The sequence below is a fragment of the Cicer arietinum genome, chromosome 1 (genome assembly GCF_000331145.2).
Source record: "Cicer arietinum cultivar CDC Frontier isolate Library 1 chromosome 1, Cicar.CDCFrontier_v2.0, whole genome shotgun sequence".
In the NCBI taxonomy this organism is placed as follows: Eukaryota; Viridiplantae; Streptophyta; class Magnoliopsida; order Fabales; family Fabaceae; genus Cicer; species Cicer arietinum.
Genome location: NC_021160.2, coordinates 42,640,946 through 42,651,605, shown reverse-complemented (window position 1 = coordinate 42,651,605; position 10,660 = coordinate 42,640,946). Strand labels below are relative to the sequence as shown.

Genomic DNA, 10,660 nt, shown 5'->3' with positions numbered 1-10,660 from the left:
TAGTAGCAAATTATTATTATTATTATTATTATTATTATTATTATTATTATTATTATTATTATTATTATTATTTTGTTTTTTTAAATATTATAATTAATTTTAATTTATTAAATAAACAATTATCCAATTAATATTTTTAATGTATTTTCTTTAAAATTTATAATATAATTTACTATTTTTAATTATAATTATTTTTAATCATAATAATAATAATTATAATTTATTTTAATCATTTTTAATAATAATAATAATAATTAATTATTATTATTTATTAATATATTATTTATTATTAATATTTATTAATTTAATTATTTTTAATGTATTAAAATTCATATAATAATGGTTAAAACGAGAAAAAAAAAAATTTAAAATTCTAGTGCGAGGTCACCCCCTGGGCCAGCGACCTCCAATTAGAATTTAATTTGAGATGAATAATTTTTGTAGTTTAGAGTTTTAAAAATTAATTTATAATTGAGATAATTAATTTATAATGGTATAATTTTTGTAGTTCTATCATTAGTAAGTGTAAATATTTATTTCACTTGTACAATAATTATTGAATTATTTTTATTAAGCTATTGACAAATGATAATGCTCATGCTTTGGCTAGAACATGTATCTTTTAGTATTCTCGTAATAATTTTAATTACGAGTATATTTATTTCACTTGTCTATTATTTTAAATGAAGTGTCGTAAACTTAGAGTAAAAAAACAACCAAGTCAGCGAGTTGTAGTAGCAACGAGCTCATGATATTTGACTACGGCTCCAATATTACTATAATATTCTAATTTTTTTTTTATTTGAGTTAAAAGTTATAATTATAGTAAGACAACATTATCTTCATCTAATTAGAAAGCGTTTTTGGGGTTTAAGGTGGTTGGTTGTATATTACCTTGAATGATCTTGTTTATTTGTTTAGGTCTTATTTTGATAAAATTTGAGTAAAGATAAATATTATTTTGATAAAAATAAAGATTTATTTGACCTTAAATAGTGATTAATGCGTTAAGTTAACATAATTAATATCGTTAAATTATATAGACTTAACTGAAAAATATTTAATAGAGACAAAAATTGTTATCAAATATTAATAACGAGATATACTTGAGGGCGATTTACGTGGTCAAAAACTAATTTAATAGTTTATTCATTAATTAAAAATACCTCAATTAATATTTAAATTTAAATAAAAATTAAATATAAATAAATGAAATAATGATATGTGAACTACATTATGAGACTCATCATACAAATTTAAAGATTGAACCATTAGAATAAAAATGAATAAATTGTTTTATAAAGATGTACAATATCAATAATTAATAAAATTAATAAATAATTGAGTCTCTTAATCAAGAAATTACTATTAAAATAATAGATGCAATTGAAAATTTTAAAAGAAAAAAACCGTTGAAGATAAAAATGATAGTGAAATAAACCACACCAAAATAGCCAACTTTTTTATTATTGAAATAGCCAATTTCCTTTATTAATATTATGGAAGATTAATAAAATGGTTTAAAAAGTATCTGTCAAAATAAAAAGTAAATACATTAAATTTTGTTTTTCCTTCACAAATAAACAATTATTTTTTATTTTTTTTGTCTCTGTGGAAAATCTGCGAAAACATACGATACAAGAAACGAGAAAAACAGGTTGGTCACGCCTAGGCAACCCAGCAGTATTTGCATAGAATGTTAGAAGAAGCATAGTAGAGAAGAGAAAAGAAGAGAAGAGAATCATCCAAATTGAATTAATTATTATTAAATTAAAGATGAACGAAGACGGTGTAACCTCTGCGAATCCCAAACCACCCTCTGCTTCTTCTCCTCCAACTCCTGCTGCTAGGTTAATTTCCTCTCTCTCTCTCTCTAGGGTTTCTCTCTCTACCTTTTCTATTAACCTTCTTCGCAATTCAATTTCGAATTCTTCATTCTCCTCAATTCTGTCGTTAATTTCCCCTATTTTTATGTTCTCAGCTCTGCCGGAGCGTCGTCGCCGGCGTGCGACGCCACCGGAGAAGGTGGACGGCGTGATAAATCAAGCGCGGATTCGTATATGGTCACCGGTTCGGCATTGCGAGGTGTTTCCAATCCTTCATGTAGACCTTGGGAACGTTGCGATTTGCTACGCCGTCTTTCCACGTTCAAGCTCGCCGGGAAATTGCCGAAGGTTCGCTTCATTCCTCTCGTTTTTCTCCAATGATTTAATGTTTTTTTTAGAAGTGAATATTGTGTTTAGGTAATTAGGTTAAGAAATTGTAGTGAAATTAGGGAAAATTGTAATTTAGGTTTGGTCAATTTTGCAGGTTGCTGGCTCATTGGCTTGTGCAAAGAGAGGGTGGGTGAATGTTGATGTTACTAAGATTGAGTGTGAGTTATGTGGTGCTCAGTTAGATTTTGCATTGCCCTCAGCTTCTTCTGTTGAAGGTGAGGCTATTAGTATTACTATAATGGTTTTTTCTTTTTTCTTGCTGTGTGAATTGCTGGTTCCTCTAGGTTTCGATCCAATTCTGTTGTGTATGTGATATATATGGCCTAGTCTGGATAAACAACTATTAATCTCTTATAGCATAAGTGTTTATTATATAAGTGCTTACGTATAAGCTATTTATATAACAAAAGATACAATAAAGTCAAATTGTTTTCATATAAGCTGTTTTCATAAGCTATCTTGAAGATTGAAAATAAGCTGAAAACAACTTATAAATATGTCGTCATAAGCTGATCCTATAAGCTCTTTGAAACACTCTTACAAGTACTTATGCCAACAGATAAGTTCAAATAAGTCAATCCAGTCATACTCATAGATGAGAGGTGATATAACTGTTTATGTTCGTTTCTTGTTTGGGCTCTATGGCAAGGCACTTTCCTTAATTACTTACAGTGCACTAGTTTTAGTTTTTAGCTCAAATCAACGTAATCCTACTTTACCCAAAACTTATCTCTTCTTGGGGATTCAAATTTGACACTATAGCTTAAATGCTTAATTTTCGTAAGATAGTGGTAAAGCATAAACTAACATATTGGATTTGGGATTTTCCTTGAGAGGTATTATTGGGGAGGAATTGGAATGGAAGAATATCGATTCATACATGATATAGAGATGGAAGAAAAGGTTAACTATTGATTCAAAACCTATAACTAAGAGACAGGGAAAGAAGAAGAGGAGAAACAAAAAAATATCACAGTACTTTTGATCATGAAATCAATCTGATTTATTTTGTACCTTTCAATCATTGCAATAATGGGTCAAATTCTACATGTCTTGTTGATTCTGTCGCACTACTTTTCTACAAGTTTACTGGGTTGTCTATTCTGCATTAGAATGCTAACTGGATCAAATTATTAGTAGTTTTTAATTTTAACAGATTTTTGCTAAGTTATGCTTTCCACAGATTTGGGTTCCTTGCAGTCAGGGGTATCCCGCAGTCAGACATCGGAGACTGTCCGATCTTGATCAGACGGTCTAGATTTAAGATCGGTATTTTAAATTTCAAACTAAAAATTAGAATATGTATTTTTTTGGACCGTCTGATCTTAATTGTACGGTCCCTGATGTCCGTATGCGTGATTGTGTGATTTACTTTGACAGCTGTGAATCCAAATTCGCTTTCCACGATGAGTATTTTAAACCTATTGATCTAGTTAGTATTTAACAAAAGAATATTTTATCATCGTTGGCTCTTTTTTGTAAACGATTTCTATTCTTATGTTTTGGTTCTACATCACTAGTCCCCTTATCTTGACTTTTATACCACTTGATTTGTTGCTGCTGTCCGGGCCTTGATTGTTTTTTTCTCATATATTTGGATTTTGGAAAAGCTGATGCTTCCAGTGAAGAACTTTCTAAACAGCTTGATAGCAAGCACAAAATCAACTGTCCTTGGAGAGGTAATAGCTGTCCAGAAAGCTTGGTGCAGTTCCCTTCTACTTCACCTTCAGCTCTTATTGGAGGTTTTAAGGACCGGAGTGATGGACTTTTGCAGTTCTACTCTCTTCCCATTATATCTTCGTCTGCAGTTGAGAAGATGCGGGTTACCCATGGCCATCAAATTGATAGTTTTATTGCTCACCTGCAAATTCAGACAGCTGGAGAATTGGACTTCAGAGCAGAAACCAGTTTTACTGGAGAACAGGCTCCTCATTCATACTCTTATGTAAGGTTTTATCAGATACATCATTTATCTCAATTATTTATTTTAAGTGTATATTCCAAGGTCTTTGTTGTTATTATTTCCATCCTTACATATTAATGTACCACTTCAATAGGCTCAGAAGCTTATAAGTCTCTGTGGATGGGAGCCACGGTGGCTTCCTAATGTGCTTGACTGTGAAGAACATTCGGCTGAATCTGCTAAAAATGGTTACAACTCTGATCTAGCCAAAGGCTCTGCACCAGATCCTGCTCCAAGCAAGAAGGAGTTTTCAACTTCGTCCAGGAAAGATACTGGGGATAATGATGTACTGGGTTCAGAATTTAATTGTGAATCTAGATCACCTTTATTAGATTGTAGCTTATGTGGAGCCACAGTCAGAGTATGGGATTTCTTGACTGTCCCTCGTCCAGTTCATTTGGCTCCCTGTGGGACTGATACCCCTCAGACGAGCAAGAAAATAGCATCAACACGGGGAATAAGTGCAGCTAGTGCTGCTGCTGACGGTGTTGAGAAAGAGAGGACTGGAGACCGCGATGAGGCGACAACATCTGATAGAAGACAATTGGTATCCAGCAAAGGTTTGGATTTAAATCTTAAAATAGCTAGTGGGTCATGTCGTTCTCTAACAAATGTGACTTCGACCTTAGATTATGTGCAATATGCTGGTGAAGGAAGAAGTTTAAGGAATAGGCGGCCTTCTGGAAGTGATGTTGGTGATCTTGAAGCTTCTTATGAATCACAAGGCCCCAATGTACGCAAGCGCAGGTTAGATGATGGTGCAACCAGAGCTGACAAGCCACCACTAAGCATGCAACAGGCTGATAGTGCTGAAAGAACTGTAGTTGACCGTGATAATAATGAAATCACTGGTGGTCAACAGTTTTCAGCTGGCCCATCAAAGCGTTCCCGTGATACTAATCGTTTGGAAACACTCCAGTTTTCAATAAGAAATAATTCTGGCGCTGTACCCAGCTATTCAATGGATATTCAAACAGAAGCAGAGGAAAACACAGTTAATCAGTTGAACCCAGAAAAGGATCATGTTAACAACATGCCATCTGCCAGAGACTCAACTCATGCATCTTCTGTTATTGCGATGAATATGGTTTATCACCACTCAGATGATGAATCAATGGAAAGTGTTGAAAATTCTCCCCGAGATGTTAATGATGTCAATTTCCCTTCTGTTGATTTGAATGAAACATCAGAGTTGAATAGCAGCTATCAAGCACAACAGAGTGCTTGTATCCAACCACCTTTAGAAAGAGCTGGAGGGGAAACAGGTCTTAGCAGTTCAAATGCATGTGGGGAAGTTTTGAACACAGAGACATTGACTGCACAGGCTCGGGATGGTCCTAGTTTTGGTATTAGTGGTGGAAGTGTTGGCATGGGTGCAAGTCACGAGGCTGAAATCCATGGGACTGATGTCTCAGTTCATCGAGGTGATAGTTTGGGAGATGTTGAGCCAGTTGCTGAAGTGATTGAAAATCAAGGCCAAGCTAGTGTAGTTGCGCCACATCATGGACACATTGGTAATTTTGTGCCAGCGGAAACGAGTCGAGAAGATCCTCAAGGGGATAGTCAGGCTGTGATATCTCAGTCTACAGCAAGGGCTGATAGTGGCTCAAAAACTGTAGTTTCAACCAAGGTTGAGTCTGTTGAAAGCGGTGAAAAGACCAGTTGTAGCATGGAGATGCCAGGCCTTGAAAATGGTGCTCATCCGTCCCTTTCTTGCAATGCTGTTGTATGTTCTGCCTATGAGTTGTCCAAGGAAGAAGTTACTCAGACTGGGAAGGCATCTTATAATGGTGATAGTGCCTATTATGAATCAGGCCAACGAGATGCCAGTGCTATGGGTACGTCTGATGATATTTTCTTTTTGAGTTTGATACAGTTCTTTCTTTATTAACCTTTAACATACATGTTCTTCCCTTCTCATCTTATTATTCACCATGATGCTGAATGTGACTAGTATAAGCTGTTCTGAGTTATGAATAATTTCATATTATGCTGATTAATTTATTTAGTCTAAGAAAATGTGTACACCATAGTCTGCTAGGATATTCTGACAGCTGTTTATTGTGCATTAACTATTGGGCTTGGTTCTAATGATCAGGGACTCCTTACAGAGACAACAGTAGTGAACGCATTGAATTTGATCCAATCAAATTACATAATGACTACTGTCCTTGGGTGAATGGAGATGTTGCGGCTGCTGGCTATGATAGTCCTTGTTCCACTTCTGATGTGGCTAGTGCCGCTCTTTGTGGTTGGCAGCTGACTTTGGAAGCCCTGGATTCTTTCCAGTCACTTGGGCATCTTCCAGTGCAAACTCTGGAATCTGAGTCGGCAGCATCCATGTGCAAGGTTTGTTCTGGTTTTCTCCGTGTCATTTTATTCCTGATTAAAAGTTGAGCACTTTATTTTCATTTTGCTATTTTCTGTATTCCTTGTTTTCAAACACTGTTCTTTGAATTGTGATAAAAATGTTTTTACAAGATATAGACTTTATTCTATTGAATGTAAAGAATTAGCACTGACAACAGATGTAAGAAGGAACAATAAAACGTGTAAACAAGTCATTCTATAAATAGTAAGGAGATAGCACAGCCAACAGATGTAATAAACAATGATGCAACACTTAGAAAATATAATTAAGTTAATACATTTTTCACTTGTTAAATATACTATTAGGATTCTTATAAATTTATAAACTAGTGAAAGGCTAAAAGTATATGTGGACCACTGTAGCCAAAGTGAGTATGAAAACAAATAAATCTTAGCAAATAGGTAAAAGATATATACCTACCAAAAAGAATCCAAATGAATGTGATGATGTATGGCTAAGATGTACACTCAATAAAAAACTAATACTTAATACAAAAATGTAAATTTCAGCTGAAAGAGGCAGTATTCTTTGCTTCTCAGCTTGCATTATGAGTTGAGAGTAGAGAGAATTTGGTAATCTGAATTTTAGAGAGAAAAAAAAACTGAGTATTATTGAGACAGGTTCTGGTACATCATATTTATATAGAGACAGAAGCTGAGCACTGACTCTAAGTCTCGAACTTATTTTCTCATGACTGACACTGTAACTATTATACAGAAGCTTTTAGAAGCTAACTTACTGTGCAACTAACTCAGCAGTGAATCTAATGACTTTGATCTGATTGATTTCCTAGCTTGGTGTTGCACAATGCAATGCACAACTGTTGTACGATTGGACCTGTTTGATTTTGAATCCTGTCCCATAGTTGCCAAGAATGTATGCATCCAATGACAAGGATTAGAATGGAGCTGGAAAGTGAAGACTGTAACCAAGAAAGTAGAAGTCAATCTTGTTATTCCCAAACATAATGTGCTTAATTGATGTTTGCACTGGCTAGCTGGGGTGATATGGAAAGGGCCGCCCAATGTTAGCAGGTTCACATGTAGTTGAAAGAAAGGGGAGAGGTAGTCTGCTGTGAGTGTAGAGATCGTAAGGGAGTTCTTTGAGAAGGGGGCATAGGTTTCTAGCAAACCGCAATGCAAAATCTGAACTAGAATCAGTCTTGGCAAGGATGGCCGTGGATCATCCGATCCATGTTTTTCGATGTTGCTCGCGATCCCAGCTGAATCCTACTGCTCAACAATTGCCAGTTGAACTAAGCTTTCATATTACACAGTAGGACTAAATCTGCTACTCTAATAGGTAGTCCAGTGTTGTCAATTGTGGATCACAGAAAATAGAGGTTTGTTCAAATTTTGCTACGCTACAGTGCTATAGTGCAGCAATAACAACTATTTGATAACACTTTTTGTACAAAATAGCGTATTGCGGAGCAATAACGATTGTTCAAATTTTGCTATGCTATAGTGGCTATTTGACAACAGAGGTAATCTATCTTTTGGTGAGCTGTGAACCTCTCTTGGGAATTCTGAATTTTAGGACCTTATGAGTTAGAGTTGGGCAAACACTTCGCCCGTATATCTAAGGTGTTGGATTATAACCAATGAATGTCTCCATAAGCGTGCTAATTGGCATTTTCTATTGTCTAACATACTCAATGTAAAATGACATATGTACCTGGTGGTGCCACCTTTTGCAGTATTTAAGTATATATAATTATTTATTTATTTGTTGGCTTGGAATTTGGTTTTTTCTATGTAACACATAATTTGCAGTTTCTTCAGATGTATTGTAGTTGAAACTAGAAAAGGCTATCAATGTCATCTTTAAAGAAAACCAATTATAACGAGGCTTGCAGTTTAATGGTGCAGCATATATTAGATTATATATTGCTGTTGGGTGTGAACATTCTTGCTTATGTTTCTTGCAGGGTGACTGGTTCACTTCCAGCCAGAAATTGTTAGCGCGCAACTCCTATGTAAGAAACCGAGGAAGAAACTAAGACCTCCAGAAAGTTGTCAGAAGTTTCATTTCAGGCGAGCTGTTTCTCCAGAATGAGTATTACTCCCATATCCCAATTAGTGTTATTATGTTTTTAATTGAATGTCTGTCCAATCTCTCTCTCTCTTTTTTTTTTTTTTTTAATATCAGTTTTGTTGCCATAATATTTTCGGTTATTCTATTGGATTTTGATTTGGTTTTTACTAGTTTAATAAAAGTACCATTGGATCAAAAGCTGTATTGACATATAGAAATTGATATTGGATGATGGAAAATGATAGCGAGTGATTCAGTAATTTCATTATTGCAATTTCAATATATAGTCTTGCCTGAAAGGGGTTATTGGGTGTTGTGTTATATTTTGGAGCCCAGTGGTGGATCAGGACCCTGACCTAGAGGGTACAAAATATTATACTAATTTATAATTATAATAAATCCAAAAAGTAGTGACATAGTAAAAAAAATTATAACGTACTCAAAAAATTACATACATTACATACATGCTCTATAATTGTCCTCTATTGTTGTTGAGAATCAGATTATTGCTCATTTGTCAGTAATTTTCCTTTAAAAAATATATCCATAATCTCCTAAAAATATCAAGCATTAGATTAAATGTTCATTGAATAATTGTGAACCATACAATACAATCCATAATCTCCTATATATCAAGCATACTGAGAATTGTTTTCAAATTAAAATCAAAACCAATTGAATAATTGTCATACAATTATTCCACTTTACTCCCCCTAAGTGTTAATTTTTTTATGAGAACTACTAGGAGGCTCGATTATATTCAATAATCATGCAACTTATTTAAAATCCAACCATTTCTAATCATTGTGACCTATGATCCAAATGTTTGGCTCTTGGCTCTTTTTTAGTCACTAGACCGATTCAATGTGAGCTATTCTCCATCAGTGTCTTTGGCTTCTGAACTGATTTTCTATGCAAGTACACTCCATAGTGAGGTACTAGTACATAACTAAGTGAAAAAGGTTACAAACTTAGGATTACGATTATGAACACCATAATGAGACTTTGGACTTACCATTACCAACACCAAGTTCAATCGGTTCTTCACGAAAAAAAAAAAATTTAGAGCATTAAAGTTATCAGTTGGTCTTTGACTTTTGAACTGTTTTTCTGCGCAATTAAACTCCACAGTATATTAAGATAAAAAAAAAAAAAACTCCACAGTATATAATAGAATAATTTTGTCGTATAACAACATGTATTTGATCAGCTTTTTAATAATAAATAATTTATAAAATGAGATACTAATCAATAGAATGAAGATATTTGTTAACCAAACATAAAGAAAAAGTTAAAATGTAGACATGTTGATCCATCAAAATAACTTCATCGTGCACATTCCCATTTTTACTAACAATAGTGAAGTAATTTGTGATCTTAACTACTATTTTTCAAGTTTTCTTTGAGGTGTTAGTGTCATTCAATGGTGTTGCATCTCTTGTATGTGAACCAATACAAATTATATAAACATAAATTAAAAATTAATAATGTAATTTAGATTGTAATATATCTCTGAAGATGAAATGTAAAAGATTTAGAACTTAAAGAGTCAAGAAAATCTAAAGAGTTGAAGATGCAATTTCAGTTTGTAATAACATTTAGAAGTACAAATAAAAACTCTAAAAAAATACAAAGGAATATGAAATGAGATGGGTTACCAAGAATAATTTAAAGAACTAAGAAATAATGTTTTAAAGAAAAAAAATTAAAGACCAAACAAATAGCATTTAGAAGTACAAACAAAAAATAAATAAAAAATGCAAAGGAATACAAAGAAGGTGAGTTACCTTTTTAGTGGTGGTGGTTAAACTCCCTGTAGTCTATTTGATAAACGAAAGAGAGATAACATATGTAAATGTCTATAAAAGAAATAACTGAAAATTAGAATGATTTTGAATAAGGAAGTTACAAACCTTGACCAGACTTGTATCACAGATTGTGGCAACCCCTTCTTTATTCTGTACCATTTGCGATTTTCTTCTTTTTGAATCTCTTTGATTTTCTTCTCCATGAATCTGTTTGATTTTGTTCTCTATGAATCTGTTTGATTTGCAGAAATGTTGGTGCTGCAGT

General features: G+C 33.6%; 1 protein-coding gene across 2 annotated transcripts; it reads left to right on the top strand.

Annotated features, from left to right (window-relative positions):
• The first annotated feature begins 1,620 nt into the window (after nt 1-1,620).
• LOC101507337 (uncharacterized) lies at nt 1,621-8,867 on the top strand. Of its 2 annotated transcripts, none has more exons than XM_004488798.4 (7): nt 1,621-1,850; nt 1,982-2,174; nt 2,311-2,431; nt 3,827-4,161; nt 4,274-6,017; nt 6,278-6,528; nt 7,344-8,277. In XM_004488798.4, exons 1-7 carry the CDS (start codon nt 1,777-1,779, stop codon nt 7,413-7,415), a joined length of 2,790 nt encoding a protein of 929 aa, XP_004488855.1. In that variant the 5' UTR covers nt 1,621-1,776; the 3' UTR covers nt 7,416-8,277. The 2 variants fall into 2 exon arrangements, with proteins under 2 accessions (XP_004488855.1, XP_004488854.1); XM_004488797.4 differs by lacking the exon at nt 7,344-8,277 and adding an exon at nt 8,481-8,867 and having other exon boundaries at nt 1,622-1,850.
• The last annotated feature ends 1,793 nt before the right edge of the window (nt 8,868-10,660 follow it).